This window comes from Vanellus vanellus (genome assembly GCF_965231255.1).
Source record: "Vanellus vanellus genome assembly, chromosome: 2".
Classification (NCBI taxonomy): Eukaryota; Metazoa; Chordata; class Aves; order Charadriiformes; family Charadriidae; genus Vanellus; species Vanellus vanellus.
In genome coordinates, this window is record NC_138906.1 from 140,390,765 (window position 1) to 140,417,490 (window position 26,726).

General features: G+C 37.2%; 1 protein-coding gene across 1 annotated transcript; it reads left to right on the top strand.

Moving 5' to 3' along the window:
* Window positions 1-3,841: 3,841 nt before the first annotated feature.
* Window positions 3,842-24,825, top strand: LRRCC1 (leucine rich repeat and coiled-coil centrosomal protein 1; the record flags this gene model as incomplete). Its single annotated transcript, XM_082499563.1, has 19 exons — window positions 3,842-3,900; window positions 4,060-4,265; window positions 4,606-4,671; window positions 5,456-5,623; window positions 7,148-7,317; window positions 7,418-7,627; window positions 8,395-8,597; window positions 9,798-9,984; window positions 10,316-10,464; window positions 11,524-11,728; window positions 14,785-14,924; window positions 16,244-16,445; window positions 17,514-17,699; window positions 19,483-19,657; window positions 20,393-20,556; window positions 21,424-21,632; window positions 21,826-21,963; window positions 23,873-24,008; window positions 24,602-24,825. The coding sequence occupies 19 exons, from the start codon at window positions 3,842-3,844 to the stop codon at window positions 24,722-24,724; spliced, it is 3,096 nt and encodes a 1,031-aa protein (XP_082355689.1). The 3' UTR covers window positions 24,725-24,825.
* Between the last annotated feature and the right edge of the window lie 1,901 nt (window positions 24,826-26,726).

The window sequence follows — 26,726 nt, forward strand, 5'->3', positions numbered from 1 at the left end:
GTCAAGTATGCATTTACCGTGTATTATGAATTAATTCATAGTAATTCAAATATTTATTCACCAGGACTCATGAATTTGAAATTAAATGTGACAAATGTTTTAAATCATTAAAATATGTAATTTTCTGTTTTACTTCAGTGCCTTTTCTGATTGTCCTTCTCTGTGAACACACACATCTTTTTTGATATCCAGCAATCTTCCAACTCTTTATTTTGGGTGTTCAACCATATACAGGTATATTTGGATCACTATTTTAAAATAAATCAGTATTACACTAAATGGTGGCTTAAAATACAGATGCAACTGACTTTGTTTTGCTGTTCACCCTAAACTATGTAAACTTCTCGTATAACAAATGCATTTCCAAAACTTCCCAAGAAGCAGATTAATAAGAATTTTTTTTTACTTCTGACAAAGCTACCTGATTTCAGAAAACCCCACTGAAATTATTACTTTCTTGTGTGTGCTATCTGCCTACCTCAGATAAATGTTTCTAGACTTTCAGTGAAATGCTTTGGAGATTTATGCAAAGTATGCTGTTCATTTTGGTGTGTGTTGCTGGAGTGGGAGGGGGACAAGAACAGAGGTAATGACATTCCTACAAATCACACAAAAACTGAAGTTCTGAAAGCAGTACACTAACATAAGCATTACGAGGGCAGAACTCAGTAACACACAGCCGGTTACACAACACCAGGTAGTTTTCAGCCAAACCGCTTTCTTTTTCACTATGTAAGGGCAGAGTCTTCTGAAGTGCGTCATAAATGTTCACTTCCCAGGTTTTCCGTAAGATGTCCAATTTCTCCCTCTGGCTGAGAGGATAAATCGCCACAGTCTATACGATTATCTCAAGGTCTCATATATCAGTGGCTCCTGCCTCACGCCCAACTATGTACTCAATACCTGATCACATTAACTTTGATGATGTTATCCAGAGATTCAACCGCTGAATACGGGGCATAGATAAATGATTAAAATAACCTAGACATATTTGTAAGACAAGCCTAGGATTCCGCTGATGCATGGAGTAGACTGAAAGGTTGTATCATCATCAAAATAAAATGACAAAGTGCTGCAATTTTTACAGTCAACAGGGAATGACAACATTTCTTTTGAGTGCCAACTACAGAGTTCTTTTTGACAGTAAAATAAGGTCAAGAGTGCTATATAATAGCTATGGTTGAAAGCTGAAACTTCAGCTGATCAATTCTAGTTCTCCTAGCATTTTGGATTTTCCCTTTTAATTTTCTCTCACAATTCTTTTAGCTTTCAATGTCAAGTTTTTCATTACCAACTATCTAATGCTTATAAAGACTGATACCTTCAGTCACTAGTTTCTCTAGATTTAAGTGAGAAACCAATACAGAAAAGTAATGAAAGGATATTTTTGTTGCCTAAATTGGATATGTATTATCTCCTAGTTGTAACCAACTGAATTTCAATGTACCTGGGTAAGGAGTCTTGATTTCAATCTTGTAAAGAATTTTCTGGTGTATTCACTAGGTCTTTCCACCACTAGGTCTGATCCACTCACTGATTAGATGGACTAGAAGTAAGAAGCCCACCTGTCTAAACAACGTCAGATTTTAAAATACTTATTTAGTTCCTTTTCTATTAACTACACAGTGTTTCAAGCATGGTTTCGACTTATCTCTGTATCACTCCAAATCCTTTAGGGGGAGAAGACGCAGATGTGGAAAATTAGAATCTAATTTGTCTTGCAAAGCTTCAATAGTCTTCTGTGTTGTCTCTGAAGAAGCTTGCTACCGCTGACATTCAGCAAGGGTAAAGAACAAGAAGAACAAAGGGAAAACCTGAAGAGACCACCTAGGAAAAAAAAAGACACAGTTAATCTTCCTTGGCATATGTCAAGGGACAGACTTTACTTAATGACTGATAAATTTTATTTATAATCCTCCTTTTCTTCCTCCTTTTCTTTAGCTCACCTTTTGTGGGGAATATGACATTTCAAAGTAGGTTTTCTTTGTTTTGCCTTCTAAAAGGAGCTCAACAGCTATTCAAGGATTTCCATAAGTCCCATTAGATAGAAGCCAGTTTACCACCTGCCACACCGGACCCCATGATGTATTCCCAAACTTTTATTTAGAACATGAGTCTGCACATAAAGGCACGTGACAATCTACTGCTTTGGCAATATTCCTTTTTTCCTGGTACTCTGCTGAACTTGTTATACATCTGCCTTTTACTAAAGGTCTTAAGGATGTATTTGTCTTCCTGGCAGACACACCATTCTACTATTGATCAAGAAACAGACTCACATAGTAGTCAGCTAAAGACAAACAAAACAACATGGAGAAAGCCACTGTTTTGTGACATGCTATTATGTTTGCACTTGCATCCTATACAGCTGTTGATACTAGCCAGAGTTTGCTTCTCTTTTCTCTTTGACAAAATATCAATGTAAGTGTGTGTGCATGAGCTACTGTACACATTCTTTGTTGGTCTGTAATGCATAAAGAAAAGTTTGATGGATTTTTTGCAGTAACAGATATTAACAATCAGTGATAACTGGTAATATCAGCAATAGCACCCATCTGCGTAAATGCAGACATTTAAAAACTAGGTGTCTAGCCTTCATTAGGCTTTCCTCGTAGTAAATAGCAAGTGATGTGTTGAGACTCATCCAATCCAAGCAAAGGTTGTATGAACTGCCCACTGGAAACGACTCCCCTCCCACTTTTAGATGGTTAGATGAGTCTAACTCCCTCACTCCTCACATGGGGACAGGCTTGCATTTTCTACACCAAATGCTCAGTGTTGCACTGTAAGCTTATACAGCCATGCTATAGTGCCCTGAAGAATAAAGCCACTCATGAAAAAATGTCAATACAGTGTTGTAAATGGGTACTACATAGCACTGATATTAAAAAACATGCACGGTACCTAGTCTAAGTAAGAAGTCTATTACAACATCTAGTCCAGCCTTACTGAACTTTGTTCAACCAAAATTCACCTTCTCTCTTCAAAATCCTAGTTGTACTGTAACAGCCAGTGACTTCTCACGACTTCTGGTTACCCAGAGACTCTCCCCATTGTGCAGGCAAGCCAGGCTGGGCAAGACCCGCAGTCTTGGCGAGCAGAAACCCCTATGCAACTCTTCACAGCCCTGGGATTTTCCTGCTCTTCGGGATCCATCGGGGTGATGCCACACACAAGTATCAGATGAGACCCCCAGATTTCAGCACACTGACCCTGAGCAGGCAGGCCCATGGGCAGGCAGTCGATGCTCAACCTGCTGCCAGGGCTTCAGTGCATTAGAAAATGCCTCTTCTTAGAAACTGAATCTGTGGCCCTTACTGAAGCCAGGCCAGGCCAGGTCAGGTCAGGTCAGGTCAGCCTGAACCAGTGGTGAGCTTTGAGCCATGCCTGGAGTAATATCTTAACACCTTGTCAGACCTAAAAAAAGCCAAAGCCCCCAGACATCTCCCTGAGAAGATGGCAAAGCAGCCCAGTTTACAAACCCAGCCTCCTGGCTGGGCGCTGCCGGGCGGCCGGACAGGCCCGGCCCCATGGGCGGCTGCAGGTGACCAGCCTCCATGGCGGCCCTGTCACAAGCAGGCAGGGGCCTCGCCTGCTGCACTGCGCATGCGCCGGAGGGAGGGGGAGGGGAACAACTACTCTCCCCTCCTGCGCGTGCGCTGTGCTCGCGGCGGAGGGCGGGAAAAAAGGCGGGGGAGGCGCCGCTTTGCGGCAGGGTTGTCGTGGGATTGTCGTGTTCCAGCCGTAAAGCAGCGTGTGTCGGCGTTGGGAGGCGAGGGAAGTTTGAAGTGAGAAGTGTGGTGGCGGCGGTGGTGATTTTTGTGGGGAGGGGAACAGCGATATGGCAGGGGACCGCGCCGTCCCCGGCGAGCTCAGCCTCATGGATAAGGGCGTTAAGAGGTGAGGAGCGTGTCGGAGGGGCAGGCGGAACTGGTGCCTCCCCGCAGCCGGTGCGGGAAGCCGGGCCCTTGGGACGCCGCGGCCGTGGCGGAGCTGGGTAGGGCGGGGCGGTCCGGGAATGAAGCTGCCCGGCTGATGGCGGGTGCCTTTCCTTCTCAGCTTGCTGGAGGTCTCCCTGAGCTCGGACCTGCACACGCTCAACGTGCACTGTAACCGCATCGCCAGAATCGAAGGGCTCAGCCACCTCCGGAATCTGCAGCATTTAGATCTGTCATCAAACCAAATCCGCCGGATGGAGGGGCTCAGCTCCCTGGCTAATCTGCGCACCCTAAGCTTATCCTGTAACCTGATAACGAAAGTGGAGGGTCTGCAATATTTATTTCTGTCTCTTTAGCGACTTATGAAGCTTTTCTAAGAGTTGTGTTAAAGCTTGCTTCTGGGAAGTATGCATATAATTAAGGTTATACCAAGTTAATATGAGCTACCAGCCATGTTGTTGTGTAAATTTTAAAAAGGTATGTAGTCTCTGTAAGTTTTATCATAGCAAAATGCCTTAATTTAGAAGGAAAAACTGGTTTTTTTTATTATGATTATAGTTTATTGTCATAATCTGTAATTATGACTTTAAAAGGCTTGCTTTGCTGGTTTTGATTTGATAAAAACAGAGTATTCTTCTGAAAATCTTTTTTTCCTTATTTTGCTTAGGACTGGAAAAACTCTTTAATTTAACTATGCTGAATTTGTCATATAATCGCATACATGATCTCTCTGGTAAGTGACTTTGGCATGTGCAGTGCAATAAAAAGCATTTGCCTCACTTTAATTTTGAAAAATGTGACAAAATGTATTTTTAGAAGTTTCTAGTAGTTCAGCCAATTGACTGAGTACTGCTACTAAAGGTGGCAATTGCTGCTACTCTCAGACTTGACGTTTCTGACATCAAGGGTTGCTCTGAACTGGAATTTATTCTCCTGTATCTGGCAAGGCTGAGCTTGTTCACAAAGTAGTATAGTAAGCATTTTGAACTCATTTCTAAAGTGAAAAATGTAGTAGCCTTGGAAGATATTTCCAAAAGATTCACATCTTTCGTTTTTATAGGACAAAAATACAACTTTAGATACAATATGGCAGTTCTCTTCTAAATCTATTTGTTGAAATGGTCAATTCTTGCTTCTAAGATTTTAAGCTACAGAATTAAGGGAATTTGTAATAGAAAGTTAAAAAGAATATTGGTAACAATTATGTTAATGAACTAGTTATAAAAAAGGAACTTCAAGCAAAATGTTTATTTTTACATGCTTCTTAACAGTTAGAAACTAATCTGTTTCTTTAAAATTAGTTCTCGTAACTAGCTTAATTGTTGTACTTTGTGGCAGTGTGCCATAGATGATTAATATACGTAGACAGGGATATAGAGCAAAAGTTGTTACATCATTTCCATTATGATGTACTATTTACTGAATATTTTTCAACAAGATGCCATTTGTTCTAAACCCTATAGTCTAGGATTGTAGCAGAAATCATTATTTCGTGATTTTTTTTCTCAAATTTTCAGGATTTCGGTGCCTTCATGGAACCAGTCATAAGATTAGCCATATTGACCTTCACAGCAACTGTGTGAAAAATATTGATCACTTACTTCAGTGCACAAAGGGGCTGCACTGTTTGACAAACCTGACACTGGAAAAAAATGGAAAGGGCAATCCAGTTTGTCACACAGCAGGTATGAATCTCATGTTAGGTAGGTACTTTGTGCTCTTCAGGTCGGTGATTTCCCTTAAGCTGTCAGCCACGTTCTGAAGCTTGCAAATTCATTCATAAACCGGACAGCCTGCAGAGGTCTAAATTCTCTAAATACATTTGTTTTCCATAGAGAAGTCTCCCCTCCACCACCCCAGGCCTATGCTCAAAATGGCAACTTCTTGAATGCTTTGATAAGGCTCAATTTTTCAGATATTGTTTTAGGTTAAGGCAGGAGATGGACAAAGTGATGGGAAGAGAAAGTATTGCAGAAGTGGGAAGAAGGGAGTATTAATATTATAAGGTTGGAGGGTGGTGAATTTAAAGAATGTAAATAAAGATATTGTGCTATATAGATAGAGGGTAGACATGGGAGTAGATGGTCACCTTCTACTGATAGAGACTACAAGAGGAAGATAAGTAATAAGCACCGTTAGCCTTTCCTCCTTTTCCCACAGCTTCAGTAAGCAGTGACAGTCTATAAGATGCTCTACAGTAATTAGCATTTTCATCAAGATAGTGGGTGGGAGTTTCATTAGGCAGCGTGGAGACAAGTTGGAGGAATGTGTTGCCTAGAGCTTCTGGTTTGGGGATAGGTTTTTTTGTGCTGTTTAAATGTTACACCCTGTGTTCAAACAAGTTAAACTGTAGCATCCTGTTTCAGTGCAGGTTTTGTTTTTCTTCGTTTGTGTATAAGAGAGGAGAAAATCTCCTACAGGAGGGTAAAAGTAGAGGATGGATACTTTTGGGACAGCTCAAAGGTAATTTTGGAAGTATTTAAATGTCAGTCCATGACTTCATGCTTCCTAAAATACTTAAAACTTTGAAAATTTCATTGCCAACAACTAAGAGTAGAACAGTAAGAATTACAATAATACAAAATAACAACCATATCATGGGCACGTAACTGATACGGGTGTAGTATGTGTACAATTCTTAGAAAGAAACCTCAGAGATAATTGAGAGAAGCCGAATAAGGCCTGAGGTAATGTTTTCAAAAGCCCTGATGAACAAATTGTACAAGTGCATTCAGGCACCGTGGAAGCACGAACAGAACTATTAAAGCTATCTGGGTAACTTAGAATATTCCACTAATTTTCTGCAAGCATTTACATACTTCTTCAAATCTACCTCTTTGGTGGCACTTTCAAAAGTAACTGCAATGTTTAGGAGCCCAAATTCTATTAATTTAAAGAAATGTAACTTCAATGCATTACAGTTTCATAACATCTCATTTCATTCACTGAAAAAGGATGATGATGGGTGGGCCGTGTAGACCAGAACTAGGCAGGTACGTCACTAGTTCATTTGTTTAGTAATGTTGTTTAGTAATGTTGTCCGCTGAAGGCCTTATGGATGGGGAAAGGTGAAAAACTTGTAGATAACTGGCTACATTTTTTCTTTGCATAAAAATGCAATGAATAATTTAAGATGACAGGGTACCTAAAATACATGAAACATCTCTTTCGGAGATTAATTTCAATTTAAATGTGGCCATTTCCTCAAGGTTATAGAGAAACTGTTCTTCAGATGTTGCCACAGCTAACAACTCTTGATGGAAAAACTATTTCTGGTGAACCTGTGGACCCAGCAGAAGAAAACTGTTCGGATTTGCAGTGTTTAGAAGACATTCTGGGCTGTTTGGTTTCATCTGAATGCCCCTCGTCCAGAGATCAGGTGCCATAGTTTTTGTGTACTGATTTTAAAATTGATAAATTTTATTTTTATATTGCATGCAACTCATTAATGTTACAAGGGTTGTATTTTCTCTTAATAGAAGTATCTTACCTTACCGGTGGTGACACCGCATATCGACCAGGCGTTAGCTCATTTTCGTCAACGTACAAGAATACCAGTACAAAGTGCCATCAGCTCCTCTACAGAGCTTGTCTCATCTTCAGAAACAGAGAAAGCTGAACTTGATAAAATATACAGTGAAATAAGAATTAAAAAAATAGAAGATCAAATTTCACAGATACTGCAAAAGGTAATTTTTTTTCCTGTGATTGCACAGAAAGTTTTGTTTGAAAATGAGATGTACCTCTTGATAATGCAATAGTTTGTTGGGATAGACTGGAGCATTTCTACTGGTTTGTATGTGCTGACTTCATGCTAATGTATATTTAATAACTTTGAGCAAATGGGAATAAAATAAGATCAAGTCTTTAAAACTGAAGATTGCACTTTGAATCGTGAAAACTTTCATACTAAATAAAACCTGTAGTTCTCCTAGTCCCATATACTATCCAATCATATTACATTAGATAGAAAATTGTTTTCTTTTACCCTGAAGCCATCAAGATATGCAACTGAACCTGAGCAAAATATGAAATGCAGTAAAATATCTGGATTATATATTTGGTGAAAATTAATTTAGCTAAGTAATAGGTCAATTTAGTCTATGTTTGTCAGGTATGTTTTTTATAACAGTTTATGGTGTACTCTGTGTGTTTGCAAGTGCTTTATTTGTTTTACATTTTGCACCAAGCTTCTATGCCTAAGTATTTTAAGCAAATTTCAGGTATTTCAGAAAGATACAACTACATGTTCTGATGCATGCTATTCTGCAGGGTTTATTTTATCTTCAAAACAATAAAATGTTTTATAAAGGAGGAAGGGGGTAGCTTGGAAGAAATTATTTACGTCTCTAGTGAAATTATTTTGCAACTGTTAGCTTTTTTAAAATAGCACTTGAATAAGTGTTAGACACTGGAAATTGTAAAATGTATAGATAAAAATTCTATCTGTTCTTAGGTATCTGATACTTCAAGAAGCGAAGCTCCTCCAAATGTTCTGAAAGCTAAGAGAGACACAGATCCAACTTCTGAGAGTGAAAATGAGAGTGGGAAAGAGAACAACAGAAAAGTTGTGAAAAGAAGCAAGATCCCTACTTACCGTAGAACTACCTTGTCTGCTAGGTGTCATGCGAATCATCTTAAGAACAAAATAACTGACAGGTATCCCAGTGTTTGCCAGATAAAGCCAAAATGGATTAAGCTTGGCCTGTTGCAATAGGACAAAGGTTAATAGCTTTAAACTAAAACAGGGAAGATTTAGACTAAATGTAAGGAAGACATTTTTTACAATGAGGGTGCTGGAAACATTCAAGGTCAGGTTGGATGGGGCTCTGAGCAACCCGATCTTGTTGAATATGTCCCTGCCCATGGCAGGGGGTTGGATTAGATGACCTTTAAAGGTCCCTTCCAACCCAAACTATTCTGTGATTCTATGAATATTGTCAGAGTGACCGTAGTTGGACTTGAAGCATTTTGCTGAAAGTGGTAGATTGGGTAAATTATCTCTGTTAATAATGCTCTAAAAATTATTAGCTATTGAGACTTTGTAAGAAATCTGTTGATCAGAAAAACAACGTCAAACTTTTGAAGTATTCCACCTGCCCCAAAGAAAATGAGATATTTGTCAGCTAGCCTCTCTCATAGATATTTAATATACAAGCCCATTTTTTCTTAATTTTCTGCATCCTTATTTTTCTATATTAGTCTTTTATGTTTACTATGTCTTACTTGAAACTTTTTGAAGTTCACTCTTCACTCAGTCATTTCCCTATATGAGCATTTTCTGTCTTCAGGTGAAAAAGAAATTGAACTGGAAGTTCCAAAACAAACACTTTCAGAATTCTATCAGCTTGTATTTTGATCATTGTTTTGAAATGTGGAGACAGAAGAACTGAATCAAATTAAAAAATAAAAGATTCATGGTGTCAGAACAATGGTAAAGAATATAATTATCCATATTTTGTGATGAAACCAAGGATGGTATAGTAATTTGTTTGATTTATATAGTAAATATCAGAAGTGATAAATAGAAGATGATGTAAATTGGAATATATTATTTTCATCAGCCCCTGCAGCTTTACAGCTATTCTGCTTCTCTAAAATTGTTTCATATCTGTGATCATAAGATGCTTTTCAGATAGCATCTACTAGTACGATGTGTCTTTTTTACAGGCGAAGGTTTGAATGTAGCTGTTTGTTTTATGATCTGCTGGCAGATTATTTTTTATGTGTTTTTGAACTCTGTACAATTCAGCTTATGCACAGAACTTTAAAATTTTGTACTGTAAAAGTGTTTGAATCCCCTGTTACTGTTTAAACTCTGCATATTCTTAAATATACCTTGATGTTGTGCTATTATAGGGAAGAGAAGAAGAGTTCCTCTAAGTGTCCACGCTCCAGGCAGACAGACTCTCATCTCAATTCATCATCGGATGCTCAAGACTTGGAAGTAGTGGGAAGAAGAGCTGAAATACTAACTGGAAGACAGAGCAATATAGAAAAAGTAGAAGAAATTCATTCAAGTGCCGCAGAGGAATCAACATACCGAGTATGTTTTGCATCATTTCAATTTAAATATGTGTCTTCACCTGAAGCCAAGTATGTGTTTCTTGGTGAAACTTTAAAATTCAAAGTGACAAAAATAATTGCATGTGAATAGCATCAAAAATAGTGGAGTTCTTGTAGTATCAGCTGGAAGAGAATTTCTTTTATTTCACTTCTGTTCAGGTTTTTGGCCTGGTCGCTTGTACTTTTTACTGTCATCAATGAAGACCAGAAAGACAAAAGTACCTGGTTCTACAATTATAAATATTGTTGTTTGGTTTTGGCTACATTTGAGTGTTTCCTAGTAAGTTGATGCTTACCACATTCTTGCTAAGGTGCTGATTCAAGAACTGGATCAGGAGAAAGAAAGGAGGTGGAAAGCAGAGCAAGCAGAGAAGAAATTGATAGAGCATGTCAGAGAGCTACAGAAACATGCAAAAGAAGAAAAGAATATTCAGAGTATGGCTGTATACACTACAGACAGGTGTGTACACTATGAAAGGAGTGCTGTAGTGCAAGAGGTTGTTTTGTTTTTTTAATTCAAGACGATTCAATTTATAGGCTTAAGAAATATGAACAGCTTTAAACAATATACTTGGAAAATAATGCATCCAAAAGTAGTGCTAGAATTTCTCTTGGTATTAACTAATGAAATTCCTTTCTGCAGCTTTCTTCCTGTTCTTGTTTCAGAACAGTATCAGTATGTCACTTACCTCCATTTCTAGCTGTTACTTTCCAAGCAATCTGTATCATAATTGTACTTTCTCTTTCAGCTCAAGCTCTAGTTGCTGTCTCGTATCATACTTTGAGCTTCCAATTCCCAGTCTCCCTTTCCGCCTATACATAGAGCTGTTTTGCCCCCCGCCTCCCCCCTCCCCCGTGCAGTGCACTTGAACAAAAATGTTTCTGGCAGGCCAGAGTTAGCCAATAGGTAATATGTTGTGCAGATCAGATCTAACATATCTTTGTATAGACTGATAGACTGCTATCATCATCCTTTTAAGTTCTGAGCAGGGTCCATTTTTTCAGAAGTACTCCCTTCTAATAAAGCATTGTTTATTGTCAGCTATGATTGGAGATGTCTGCTTTATTTGTCTTTTTCTTAACTATGTTGTATTTATCAAAGACATTTTCTTCCTTGTGTGGAAGGAGCAAGCTAAGTGCTTCCTGAGTTACCATCCATGAGTATTTAAGGATATTACAAAGTTTTCTGAAGAAAGTTACCAAATTACAAACTGATACTATATGTTTGACTTCCATATAAAGTAAAATGATACTAGAATGTAATTTCCTTAAAGCCCTATCTATGAGGCGGTCTCCAGCTTAGTTTCTTTTAAAATTAAGATCCATATAGAAATGCTTTCTGTGACATTAGTACTAATTTACATATTTTTAAACAGTTTTACATGACTCTGCTGTAAATAGTAACAGCAAAGAGCAAGATACCGCGCTACAACACTTACTAATGTCCTTTCTCAATGTATTTGGCATCAAACTAAATATTAAAATGTTTTTAATAAAATTTTATTGTATTTATTCTCAGGTTAAAGGAATTGATATTGAAAGAGAGAGATGTTAAAGCAAGACTGCAAGCAGATGTCCAACAGTTGAGAGGTGAAACCGAAAGACTTACTAATGAGTTGAATCAGGCAAGAAATAAAGAAGCAGAACATCAGAAGGCCATGCAAGCTTTAGAAGAAACACTATCCAAGATGGAGACACAGAGATTGCAGCAACGAACAATAGAAGTAAATATTTTTCATAAGTAAATTATACAATGGCTACTATAGTCCTAGGTATTATGAAACAGTAGATTTAACTGGCCTTAAGTCTGAGTTTTCCATAATAAAAGCTGATTATTTTTTTCTACATGGTAGTTGTTATTAACAAGTATCCAATTTAATTGTCAATTAATGTCTTTTATAAATAGAAATATGTTATGTCATATGGTCTTAAGATAAAGGAGAACAAGTCCTATATACTTAACACTGAGAGTTGATATTTTCTGAAGATACACAGTAAAAAAGACAGAGGTTTTCTTAAATTGTTGTTGTAATCAGTACAGATCTTATTAGCGGGGTGGAAATCTGGTGGTTCTGTTTGTTTTGCTGATCTAAAGAATTAGATGCTTTTAATTGCAACCAGAACAATAGTAATTGCTAAGAACTCATGTTAAAGATTCTGGTTGTTTGGGGGCTTATGTATTTGTTTGCTTGGGGCTTTTTTGGTTTTGTTTTTACAGCTGGAGAAAATAACTGTGCTTTTGTTGTCAGAGGCACTTTGTTCAGTATACAAATCCATAAGATCAAAATACTGGGCCAGATACTGCTATTATTCCTGACTGAATAATTCATTGGTGAATTTTCAGTGGCCAAATGCTGCATCCTCCAATATCTATTCCTATTTTTTTATTATATTCCTGTATCAGCCCATTCCTGTGTCACTGAATGCATCTACTTACAGAAATAGAATCTGAATATATCCATCCTTAAAATTCTCTGAACTGCTAACATGGTGCTCTGGGATGTGTTGTCACTGAGATACCCTGAAAGAAAACAGAATTGAGGAGTGTGCTGACAGCCAAACTGCAAGTGCCGTTCAAGATACGGATTAGCCCCCCTCCACTTTAGGCTCCTGTTCAGGCACCTGAGTGGCTCTTCTGTTTTCTTTCTTACCTGTAAATACCCTGGAGCTATTATGGATCTAGAAGTGACCTTCAGTTTCGATCATGTATCTGCTTGTCACTTTGAAAAGTACTAAATTTAGTGAGAGAAGAGTGGTTCTTTTTTTCTTTTCCTATGAGAAAAGAAGTAGTTTATTGGTGTATGAGGTTTTTATTTTTCCTTTAATAAGCTTATAGAAATGTCATCTGTTTTGATAGTAGTAGCATATTAACTGCAAAACTTGAAGGGAAGGTCTTTGTTCCTGTCTTTAAAATAATGTACTCATTAACAATTATGTTTCAAAAAAGAGTCATGATACTCTAGAAACTAAATTCTCTTTTTGAATGTTCAAATTTAATGTACGTTGACCTATTTTATCAACTCTACTATTAACAAATTCTGGAATATTTCATAGAGCTTTCTTATAGTACATGTTGGCAGTTATCTCCAGTGGTAAATTATGGTTACTCTAGGTAGTCACTGCTTAAGAATCTTGGTCAACATTTCTAGATTACTTCTTTAAAGGATTTAAGGTAAATAAGTTACTGTGCATCTAAAGGTGTATCCTATTTTCTGGCAGTCTTTAAATTTGCATATATTCTCACTTTAAATTTTTGGAGTTTAGTTCTTCTAAACTGAAGAACATTGCTTCACTTCATCCACAAAGCAATAAAAATAGAGTGGGGTGTGTCTAAATGTTACTCATGAAGAGGCTTAACATGTAGAATATGAGGACTTGGCTTCATACTCAAGCCTCACAAAAATTGTCTTACAACTAAGCTACTGTATGAACTTTAAGTATCTCTGGCATTCTTAGGCTGGAACTCATGATGTGCAGCAGCGCTTGCATACCTTAAAGGACATTGCAGGAGATGATAAACATTGGAAACAACGTTTTATTTGTCAGTGCAGGGTATTCCATACAGCTATTCCTTATTTTTTTTTTTATTTTTTACTTTGATTGACTTCAGTAATCAAGTGGAGGAGACAGCGGTGATGGAATTCTGAAAGAAAACAGATTTGGGATATTTTTTTTCCTATGTTTTGTGGGGGTTTTTTTTTTTTTGTTTTCTTGTGAGAGTTGGAAAGTGAAGTAGGTTGTTTCTGTTGCATTCTAGCTCTGCTATGAAATAACTGACACTTAAGAGTAGTCTTGAGTAGTCCATTAACCGTTCACAGCTTTGATACTCTGGAAAGCAAAGAGGTTAGAATTGTGTAAGTACAGAATGTGGAGACCCTTTGCTTAGGACAAGTTGACAAGAGGATTAAGTTGTTACTGCTCACTGCTTGAATACAAAAGGATTGAGATGAATGCTACAAGTAAGGGATAAGAATATCTCCATTACCATCACCTCCGCTGTTTCTGTTGCTTATTCTAACTTGGAGTCTTCTGACGGTAGTAATCATGAGTAACTAAAACCTTTTTTATAACTTTTTTCGTATCTTTTTTTTTGTCCTACTTGTCGAGTCAGAAAAGACAGCTTTGTATGTAAAAGGCTTAAGGCTATAAAACAGAATTTTTCATAAAAGCTTGCATCAAATGGAAAAAGTGGAGTATGCCACCTGGTTATACTGAGACTTCATTTTTTTGTAAAATCATTAGAAGGCAGCTCCATTCAGCAACGTTAAACTGTGAAACTTGGAAATTTGTAGATTTTTGTAACTGGAATGTTCAAAAAAATTATATTGAACACATCTAAAGATGTGTGTAATACAAGTATTACAATACAGGGGTTTGTAATTGAATAAATTATTCTTGCCAATATACCTTAATAATTAAGTTAATGTTCTTGGTTTCTTCGTGAAAGATGCTTTTTTGTTGTTGTAGTAACTTGAACCAAACCTTAATTTTAAACATCTAGTGTTAAATTTCTGCAAGTGTAACAAAATATATTAAGGTTTAAGAAAAAAAAAAATAAAGCCCCCCAAACTTTCTTTGTCTTGGGCTATGTAACACAATAAATTCCATAAAATTTTGTGAAAAACACTGACAGTTGTGGCGCATGCTGTAAACATAATGGCCCAGGTAGACTTGAATAAAACTATAGTAAAGCATCTGTTCCTTTGTATTCTATTATAAGATGTGAAGTATAGATTGCAGTTTTAAGAAAATCTTGCTCCTCTCTATGAAATGTACACAGATGAAACAGGTGCAAGAGGCAGAGCTTAAAGCATCGGCAAATGAAAGAGAAGTACAGTTACTTCGAATATCCTTTCGACAACAGAAGGAGAAAGTAAAACAACTACATGAACTTCTTATATTAAGAGAGCAAGAGCAAAGGTATGGGGTCTTCTATTTTCACAAGTTAGTAGACATTCTAGTGTTGCAAAGATTTTTTTGTTTAAATGTGTTGTGCCAAGTGTGGGTGTGGTTTTGTTTTGTTTATTCTTTAATGGGAGAGATGATCTTTGTAAAAAATGTAGATGTCTTCCCACCTATTTCCTTGCTTGTTTAAGAGTATCTTCATATCTTGTAGATTCCTGACTCTCAAATCCATGTAGGCAATGGTGTTCTGGTCTTTCATTTGATAAGTTCTTGTCTTATTATATGATTGAGTTTTTTATTTTAACTACTTGATCTTTAATCCAGGAAATAATCAGATAAAAATGAAATCACTTTTGAATGATTGTCCGAAGATCTGCATATACTACAATAATACAAGGTGTTCCAAAAAAAAGTCAGCTTCTACATTATCTTGCTTGGGGGTGGGTGGCTTGATTGGCTGTTTTCCTCTTTCCTCTCAACATTTTTTTTTTTTTTTTCGGAGAATACTTGAACATAAGTTCTATACTGTTTAGCTAATACAAACAAATATGCGTACAAACTAAAGCAACAAGTGGTGTGTGGCATACTAATATATAATATATGAGGGAGGTTATTAATAAAATAAGCTGGTTACACTTGTTAAATTTAACAAGGATAAATGTATTCAAATACCAAGGTAACTGCAGATTTAAATGGGAGGAATCCGATAGCTGTGCTTTGAGAAATTCCTATTATTATCTCATAAATCCCGAAAAGATGTAATGTGAAGGACAATGGATGTGTTTTGTATTCGTGTTTTTAAAGCAGATGAACAGAATAGTCTTAAAGTACAGGGTAATTTTGCTTCAACATTCTCCTATAGGGATGTTTCCAGACAGGAAGGAGGCTTGTCCTGGAACCCTCTAGGTCCCCATTGCTGCTGCTTTTCAGATGTTGGGTCTGAGTGAGAAGCAACAGTTGCTGAGTGGGGGTGAAGAGAAAAACTGCAAAAGAGGGTATCTGGCTGTACAGTGCTTTTCCCAATTCCAGTGTCTCTTCCAGATCTTTGTTCATAGCAAAACAAACAAATACTAACTAACAGCAAAAGAGAAATTATTCAACTGCTACAAAAGTTTGAATCAAAAAGTAAGATTATTCCTTTGGGTGTTTGAACAGTGGTCAACAGACTTTTCCTCATCCCAGGGCCATTGTCATAGCAGACTGAAAATCTGTATGTGAAACTAAGGAATTTATCCTATTTATTATGTATTTTATTATCTTTTTTGAGAAATTAATTGCAACAGCTTTGTGAGATACTGCAGTTCTTGTCTCAAGGGTATGTTTGGTAACTTCAGGAAAGAACTTGGAACCCGAGTTGCTTTAAATGGACCTGAATTTCGAGATGCTTTATCAAAAGAAGTGGCTAAAGAGGAGCAGAGGCATGAACAGCGTGTTAAAGAATTTCAGGAGAAAATTAATATGTTAAACCAGAAGTATACAGACTTAGAAGATGAATTTCGTTTAGCTTTAACTGTTGAAGCAAAAAGGTTTAAAGAGGTAAGACTAAGAGAATATCTAATCTCAAACTAGGTGGAGTTGTAATTCTCTTAAATGTGTGTGGCGTTTTTCTTGTTGGGAGTTTGGTTTTGTTTTTTTTATCCTTAAGATCTTTGCTCGAAGGATTCTAAAAGTACTGGTAGTAAACTTTGAAATATCAGCAATTAGAACATAAACACCAAATGCCAAGTCAACGCTCAAAAAACCCAGCATTTTTGTTCATAAGTAGAAGTTAATCAAAAGAAATTAGAAAAACTTATATCTGGTGGTATCAATTTCTTTTAAAATATGTCCACTTTTTATTGCAATATATTCAGTTATTGTAAAAACTTGTGGTGTTTTGATAAGGTTATGGTTATATATATACTACTCTACTTATTAAGTTCCCTATTGTTTAACTTTTCAAAATTGAGTTTTGGATGTGCATTTTGAAATTCAAATTCAAAACTTGCTTACTGAGTTCCTTAGATGGTAACATAAAGTAATGTGAACACTGGCCATGGAAATAAGTTAAGTGAAATAAAATTTTAAATGTTTCATCTTTAAATTAAACTTGGTTTCCTTCATTTTATGTCAGTTGGATACATGGGAGAAGAAAGGGGAAGAGAGACTATTTTCTCTCCCATCAAATCTTTCGCTTGCAAGGAAAAAAAATAGAATTAACCTATGTTCTTCTCAGATTTTAGTGAAATCTTAACAATGAGATTAAAACAAGGCATTGTTTTTGTTTCCCAAGCTTTGATTTTTCTGCTCTGGTTCCTAGCCACCCATGAATTATTTTTTTCCAGGGTGGTGTGTTATGGTTCGTTGGGTTTTGGGTGTTTTTATTTTTTTTTTGGTTTCGTTTGTTTTTTACAAATTTTTAGCTGAGCAGAACTAGTTTTTTGAGTTGAAGTACCACCAAGAAACTGGTAGAAAACCAGTTTTAGATATTCATTAATTTCACATACTGTTGATGAACTTATATTTCTTACTTTATTTTAAATTCAAATGTCACTTGTGTGTATGTATACACAGTTTTTCCAAATGTTAGCATTTTTCAAGTCATCTTATCTTATAAAACTGTAGGTAAATGAGGGTTTTGAAAATGTTGCTGCTGATCTAGCTGAACATAAACGAGCCCTCTTTGAGTTTGAGCAAAAAGACAAAGAGATGGCAAGTCTGATCCAAGACCTGACAAGTATAGTGAAAGAACAGAAAGCAAAGATTGCAGAATTAACAAAATCAAATGAAGAAGCTACAGCAAACCTAAAGGTACTTGTTTCAAAACATTTCAACTACATATACAAATTTTTGGTAATATTTTATCTATAAAAGTAACAATTCCATACAAGGTGGATTAACTGAAAGACACTTGTTGCGCTAAAACCTAGTACTCCACATCAGCCTTTATTTTCACATCTTTCACTTCTTTTTCTTACAAACACTGTGCTCCCCATATACAAAATCTAGACTCATTCATGTCTTCAGAATTGCACTCCTTGCCTTGCGAGCACTAGCAGTTTGTATATAATCAAGTGGTCACTCTAAACTGAGATTTAAAAACCTACATTAATACCCCTGACCCTCTGTAAATTCGAAGTCATGGAATATGGTTCTGCAGTGGTCACTGTACGTGCAGTAAAAATGAAATTGCACAAATAATCAAGTGTAGTTATTAGCAGCTTAATAACTCTGAGAGTTGCCTAAAATTAGCAGTTTTAGTCATTAACTACTTGTTGTCTATTTTTAATGTTAAATACTGTGGGCACAGTTGCTTTACCTGACATTGCTGATCACTGTATGGTAACATATTATACTAATACATTGTCCGTGACCAGTTCCTAAAAATCTCAGGAACACAACTGGAACACAATCTCGGCCACAACTGGAATACTGTGTCCAGTTTTGGGCTCCCCAGTTCAAGAGGGACAGGGAACTGCTGGAGCGAGTCCAGCGAAGGGCAACTAAGATGATTAAGGGCTTGGAGCATCTCCCTTATGAGGAAAGGCTGAGAGAGCTGGGACTCTTTAGCCTGGAGAAGAGAAGGCTGAGGGAAGACCTTATTATGGCGTACAAGTATCTAAAGGGTGGGTTGAAGGAGGATGGAGCCAGGCTCTTTTCAATGGTTCCCAGTAACAGGACGAGGGGCAATGGGCACAAGTTAGAGCACAGGAAATTCCGTTCAAATACACGGAAAAACTTCTTTATGGTGAGGGTGACAGAGCACTGGCACAGGCTGCCCAGGGAGGTTGTGGAGTCCCCTTCTCTGGAGATTTTCCAGACCCGCCTGGATGCAGTCCTGAGTAATGTGCTCTGGGCAATCCTGCTTTAGCAGGGGAGTTGGACTAGATGATCTCTAGAGGTCCCTTCCAACTCTGAAAATTCTGTGTGATTCTGTGTGATAACTTTTAAACAGTTGTGTGATCCGGTCCGTATATGTATCCAGTCCATCTTTATGTGAAAACTTCTGTGCAGTACAACTCCTGCACAGCTGTTTCTAATCTCCTCCCTACATGTTGCTATTGGAGTGTCCAAACATTGGGTTGTTATACAGGATAGATTCTGCCAGTCAGTGATGTTACTAAAAACAAAATTAAAAAATAGCTATATCAAACAGCTGTAACCTGTAAAACAAAAAGTAGCCTGCATAACTGCAGATAAATCTTTATCATGGGAAGTGGAAGTTCATCCCAGCTTCTGTCTGTTTTGTTTTGATTTGGTTTTTAATATCTTAACTTTCTGTTTCTTGGTTTTTTGACTTGTGCGTTTATAATTGTAAACAGGTTTTTGTAATGGCATTGATAATTTAAGGTGGCTATTTATAAATCAGCTTTACAGTTTGGGGGGATTGAAGTATGTCTATTCAAAGCAAACATTTGTGTTTCACTGCTGGGAAAAGATGTAGCTAAAACTCTGTATGCAAGCAGAATATTCCTCAGTTAACTTAATTTGCTGTATATCAGTATTACTTTCCTAGGTGCTTAGTGTTTATTTGAAACTTTGAATACTTGTTTTAAAGGACCTAACTGTCTCTTTCCAATGTTCGTTCATACAGTGTCGAACTGGAGAACTTGAAACTGTGATTGAGGAGGACAAACAGAAGGCTGTTCAAATTGAACTTCTGAAAAAGGAAAATGGAAAACTTATTTCTCAGCTGACGGCCCAGGAATCTGTGATTGATGGGTTAAAAATGGAAAGAAAAATATGGGGACAGGAGTTGGCACAACAGGGTACAATAGGGGTTTTTTGTTTCGTTTTGCAGAAAAAAATGGTGGTGTTCAATGTCATACCTTTCATATATAAACACTCCAATATAGCTGTAATCGTGACAGGGTCTCCGGGTGCCTTGTTGATCTTATCCAGTTGTAAAAATGATGAGCAAAAATACTTCTTCTGTAGTATGCAGGCCATTATAGGAACTAGAACAGCAGTTGTGGGAAATAGTTGCAAATACAGTTAATCTATTTCCCCACAATGTCAAAATACCATAATGTTATACAAAGAACTTTTAAGTGTGAAACTAGGAAAACAAGGGTTTGTAAATAGTGTTATGTAATGCCACTTGTCTACCAGATAAGTCTAATGTGAAAATTTCGGTAGATATCTTTTGTTAAATACTGAGTGAAAAAAATCCTGGGCTTTTTTTATTTTTCCCTGATTCGTGTGACTCAGCACCACCTTGTGGGTTCTTTGAGATTGGCTAGGTCTGTAAGAATTATTGTTGACTTTTGTCAGAGAAGTATTCCAAGAATGAAATACAGACCTTCAGTTCTGCATTTCCTCTTAAGTGTTACCCACCTACAGATTAAAGCCCTGCAGTGTTTCCAGTGGGTGAAATGGCCATGTCTGGTTTTTAAGGTGTTTCTTCCCCTTCCTTCCCCCCCTATCTCACCCCCCTTGACATTATACATCTTGAAGTCATCTGTAAAATGAGTGCTGTAGTGTGAATATCCTGTTTTATCTAGGAGCTCATCTTGCTCAAGATCGGGGAAAACTGGAGGCAAAAATTGAAGTTTTAACAAATGAGATTGAAATGTTAAAAAAGCAAAAGGAACAGGACAGTGATACTATAAGAATTAAAAACAAAATAGTGGACGATCAGACAGAAACAATTAGGAGATTAAAAGAAGTAAGTGCCATGTTTGACAATTTGTGTGCCTAGCTAAAATTAAGGCTTGCAGAGAGTTATTGTAAAAGCTGAAATGAAAGCTGGCTCTGCACTCCTGGTTTTACCAACTCAGAAAGCACAACCAGGTTGTTGGTGGCAATTGATTTCATTGAGAGTGGAAGAGGGCCTTGTGTTAACTTGATGTGCAGAGATGCAACTTTGATCTTCTCATTGAACCATATTTACGTAAAGACATTCTTCTCTTTGCTTTGCTTGAAGTTATTCTTGATAATGATTTTGAGAGGGGGGAAAAACCAGGATAGCATAATTATTTCTGTGTGTTTGAAAGAAAAGGAAAAAAAATTGCTTCAGGTTTGTTTTGCAATGTAAATATTTTTTTCTTTATTCTGTTCTTTGAATCAGTATTTTAACAGCAGAGCTGCTATGTTTTGTTCTATTAATCCCATTCATCAAATTTAGAGACTTAAGGCTTTAGTTTATTAATCGGAGCAAAATTTTATAGTATGTTATGTTAGTCAAGGTTAGATGCATTACTCATCAAACTATATAGCTGCGTAACAGAACTTTAGCTCAGTGGTTTGTGTATGTAGAATAAGTTGTTGTATTAGAGTTCTAAATAACTTTTTTCTTAACTTACTTTCCATTTCAGATTTATGTTTTGATGATATTTTTTTTTAATTCTGATTCCTTTCAAATGAAGCTTATTTAACTGGCTATTTTTCATAAAAATAATACCTTTAGGAGAGTAAACTTTCACATGTCAGTCTCTGCTTTGTTAAAGAATAGACTAAACAGATAGTCTTTAAGGATAACAATAAAGTTAAAATGAAGGGAGCTTCTGTGTTCTAAAATATTTATCTTCTAAAGGGCTTACAAGAAAAAGATAAACAAATCAGAAAACAGCATGAAGAAAATCTGGAAGCTCAAAAATCTTTTCAAGTACAGTTGGATGAAAAAGCTGCTGAATTTGAAGAGCTAATGGAAAAATTAGAAAGGCAAAATGAAAGAAAAGAGGAATTAAAGCAACTGCTAGAAGAAAAAGAAGTAGAACTTCATGACATTAAGAATGCACACAGGTGATACACACAAGTGGCTATAATTCTTCGGGGTCTTAATAGTATGCAACACTGCTATGAAGTTATTTTATGGTCAGAGAGTACTTGCTGTTAAACCCCATAGAAATGTGTAAAAATGGAAGCATGGAAAACTTTCTGCCCTCCTAAGAAGTGGTATCTACATTAATTGTAAATATGTGTGTTTAATTTTCAGTGCACTGAAAAAGAAGTGGCAAGGTAAAGGAGAGCTATTAAGCCAGCTGGAGGTACAAGTTAAACAAATGAAGGAGAGCTTCGATATCAAAGAGAAGAAGCTGATTGAAGAGAGAAATAAAAGTCTTCAGACTCAGAGGTGAAAACATTAATAGTTTTGTGGTTACTCAATTACTATAAAGTTGCACTGTTAATAAGTATACAAAAATGTTTGATTTTATGGTGAAAGAATGCATAATACCTTTCTAAGTACTCGGTGAGCTCAGTTGTTGGAAGCTCTGTGTGTGTAGAAGTAATTGTTGCTATACAGGTGACTTTGTGGAACTAGCATTTGGTTACAGCATTTGTCCTTTACACGTCTTAGCTGTGTTCTCATTGTCTTTGAAAATAGCCGGAGCCTACACTCATTCCTCCCTAGTGCACCCGTTGCACCAGAGTGCTTTTGGTTTACCTCTATGAGGAAACTCCACATCACACTTACGTGATAGGGACTCTTACAAAGTCATCACACGTGCTGGCTGGAGTCATGCAGTGAAGATGCTTGTGCATGTGAGACACAATCTCCGTCTATGAGCCTGTCAACCTTCGGCTCATGACCAGGATGCATGGGATGACAAATTGGTTGCAAATCACAGGTCAAACCAAGCAACTGTGGCTGGCATTTGGGCTTATGAGAGAGGCCATAGTGCCTCACTAATGTCTGTGCGGTATGATGAAAATACCTTGTGTGCAGCATAGGAAATTGAGGACAGATCTTCAACACTTATCACAACCTAGGGTAAACATTAATAATGACAAGCATTTCAGTCTGTGAGAAAGAGACTGTTTTTAAGTTACCTGTCATTCTGTTCCCATACACATAACAACAGGTTTTTAATTTCTTTTCTTACACCTCTTGTACTGTCAATTTTTTTGAGCCGTTAATAGTAAATATGAGATTATACAGAAACTAATAGTTGTAACTACTCGTAACCCAGAAAATGGCCAGGGTCTTAGATGATGCTCAGTTATTTCATATTCATCTGGCATTAGCGAGAAGTACGATAGACTGCTGCCTGTGATGAGCTTAGATTGTTCGTGTGATTTTTACTTTGTTCTTTGACCCCTTTCTCTTATTTTTCTTCCTTCCTCCCAACTATTCTTAAGACAAGATTAGCTAGTTAATAAGACTGCATATTTATCTAGCAGTGATAACCACACTGTTACTGAAGGAATAAGCTAGTATGACTAAGGTTTTTTGCTTTACATTTTTAAACTAAACGCTTTGATTAATTATGCTTTTGCTACTATTTTAAGGAAGGTCATCTGGATAATAAATAAAAGAAAATACCTTGATGGTAAAATTTGTTTTTAAACACCCCCTCCCCCAAAAAAAGGCAAACCAAACAACAACAACAAAAAAAAACCACACAAAAAAACAACCAACCACCACCTCACCACCTTAAATAATCAATAGTACTAGGTTTTAGAACCGTTGGAAGATCAATAGTGAAACTGAAATTTTGTCTCAAATAATTCTGGTTTGTTTCAAAATTTTGGTGTAAATTAATCGTATAGGGGAATAATTTGCCTTGCTTGCCATTGCTACATATTTTAGAATTATTCCCTAACAGCAGAATTTGGATCGAGTCAAGGAAATGTTTCACTGCTGTGAAGCAGACACTTTTCTTCCTCTGTGAGACACAGGCTTACAGGCCATTTACAGGATCGCATGGTTCAGGCATTGACTTCTCAGGAAGCAAAAGCCTGTTAAGTAGATGTTTGAAAATAGGTGGAGTTCTTATCCATGTTGACAGTAGCAAGCCTGAGTCTGTATTCTTTGCTAGTGATTAAATGCTTCTGCTAAGAGGAGTGCCAGAAGCCCTAAACATGGTGCATAAAACTAGAAGATGTACTTGAGAAAACAGTACATCTTCTGAAGCAAAATATTGAAATAATTGTCTTCATGCCTATGTTATTAAAACCTTATCGAAGGCAGAATTGGGCAAAGCAAAATACTTGAGTTGTTTACAGGAGTGATTTTTTTTTTTATTATTTTTATTTTTTAGAATTGCTGTGGAAAAGCTTCGTGAAATGGATGATGCTTTTAGAAAACAACTTGAGTCAGTGTTGGCAGCTCATCAGGAAGAACTATTGCAGCTGGCATATGAAAAGGAAAAACAAATTGAGGCAGCAAACGAAAAAGTAATTTTAATACTAAATCTATATGTTTATTTGCATTTTTATTCTACAGCTACTACAACAGTGGTGCTTGAAGTCATCTGTTTATATCTATCTGGCTAATCTCTGGATGGAAACAACCCTGGTTTAGTACTCAGTCTTTGCACAGCAAGAAAATCTTTAGAACTCTACCATTATGAGGTTCTGTATTCAAGCAAAGTAAAGTTGCATGCCATGGAGCTGTTATGAGTCAATAGCTATATGTTCCTTAGGCAAGAAGAATGATGATTATGCCAGATAATCCATTTAACTCACCTACTGTTAACAGTCACTGTTTCTGTCATATACTGCATTCTTCCTTAGTGTGACAACTGGTGCTTTCTCTGTGTAGTAGGTATTTTGGGTTTGATACATTACTCGCTATCTCCTAGCAAATTAATACTTTCTTAAAGCAAAATTCTGCTGCTGCATCCAATGTCAAAAGTAGTGCATCGCTTATGTAAACAAGCATGTAACTCTTGCATTGCTTATCAGCGTTTAAAATTGCCAAGTTGATATGGTTTTAGGTATATTAAGGAAAAGTAAGAATTTTATTTGATTTCTATGTGCACTTTCAGGTTTACTGTGTTGAAGAAGAAATGCGTCAGCTTCTGCAGGAAACAGCAAACAACAAAAAAGCCATGGAAAATAAAATAAGACGACTTACACAGGCACTGAATGATATTCAAGAAGATCTTTGAAGATTATTAATATATTACACAAACTTAAACAAATTGATACACTACAATGCACTTTTCCTTGTTTTCTAGAGAATAAATTCTTTGATATTTTGATGGTTCAGGAGTGGGACATAAATATTTGTGCAATATTTTCATAATAAATAGTTATTTCTAACCTTTGGTTATTTTTAACTGTTTTGTCAAAATGGGTGAAAACACATCTATAGATGAAAAGCATCATATGTTTTATAAGAGAAAAGAAGGTAGAAGCAAAGGCCCAAAGACAAGAGCTTGAAGGTTTCCTGCACTGGGGCAGAGATTCTTGCAATGAGAGATTCAAGAATTTGCCTGAAAATACATTTAATCTTCCACTGTTGATGAAGAATGGGTGACTCCTGCAACTTCAAGTGGCTTTTTTTGGCAGCATAGTCTGATTCTCTGCTACAAGAGGCTTCCTCCAAGGCTCTTGAAAAATTGGAGATAACTAACAGCTTCTTGTGGAAACTCATATAAGCCTTATGTTAACATGATTGGTTTACTTCTTTCACGATGGAGACTTTACTGTCTCCACTGCACTCAGGTATTTATTTAATTTGCTTGTCTCAGAAGATCCTAAACTGTCATTGTACTACACCATACCCTGAAGTGTTTAATGCTGCAGTAGTAAGTAAACGTGAGTTTATTTGTTTTTACACCAGGTGGAGCTATTTCTTCCCACCTTGCACCTCGCAGTAGCTAGAGTCCTGTTACTCCAATGGCAATAGAAGCTGCCAAGCCCACTTTACCCTCAGCTTGCTCAGAACCGACACTTACATACACTGACTGACTACTTACTAGTGTTAGTAAAAGGCCCCTCGCCTTTGGCTAACTGCAAGGCCCTGTGGGCTTGTTACCAACTTGTTATGAGAACTTGCTGTGTGAAGCAGAGCTTGATACCAGCTGCCTCATTACGAGGCACAGCTTATGCGTGGGCTGTAAAGAAGGCCTTGAAAACATGGGCACAAGTTAAAAGCAGAGGCTGTGGCACCAAAAACAACTCGCTGACAGTTAGTGATTGGTCTTTGACAAAGCACAACCTTGAGAGCTGGGAACAGACTGCTTTTGTTTTAAGAAAGGGAGGAGCAGTGAAGCAAACTTAAAAAAGCAGCCCAACACCTGCAGTGGCCTGGGAAAGCAACGCCCCCCGCCTTCGCACAGCAGCATTGGCCGAGGTGGAGGGCTGGGAATGGTCTTTGAGATTGCGCAGCCTTATAAAAGGGTAAGATTCCCAAATCTGTAGGAGGATGCAGAAAGCAGGCACCTGCTCCAGCTCTGGCTCCCTGCGTGCAGAGTTCCTGCACCGGGCCCTGCAGACCACCGAGGACCGGAGCCATCAGCGCTGACGAGGAGGCACCCGCTCTGTGGTGCGGTATACCGCCAGATAAAGTGGGATACAGCTGGGTAAGGACTGACTGCGTTGAATCCCTGCTAACAGTTGATAGCACATAAAAATTAATACATAGTGGTAATGGTTAGCAAGGTGTAATCCACCTGGCACGGTTGTATTAATGTATGTCAGCCTAGTAAATTTTGCTGTAAAGTTTAAAATTAGCCTAATTTATTGGTCTACTGGCATCTCTTGATTCCTAGTGATCTCTTCATTCCCTGATACAAATTAACAATATTACCTAAATGCAGACAAAAATGACTTCTAATTCTTATCAAGTGCTCTACACACTCCTGCTTCTTCAGAAGCCATGTTACGTGAGGAAATACTCACCTGGGAAGCTGTTCTGTAGCATTTACACAGATGTCACTTGAGCAGAAAGGTTGCAGCAGTTCAGAGTGCTTTTCTGTCATGTTTATTGAGTGTTTCATTGGGCACTTCTCTTTCCTTTGCTTATTATTTGACCAAGCTACACCTTGGGGTGAAGTAACTGAATACCTGGAATGCTCCAGGATGGTGAGAGAACTTACTCTTGCCCTGATTCAACTTATTAATACCGGCTCAGAGTTTTTCCTCCAAAATTTTCATTCTGAAACT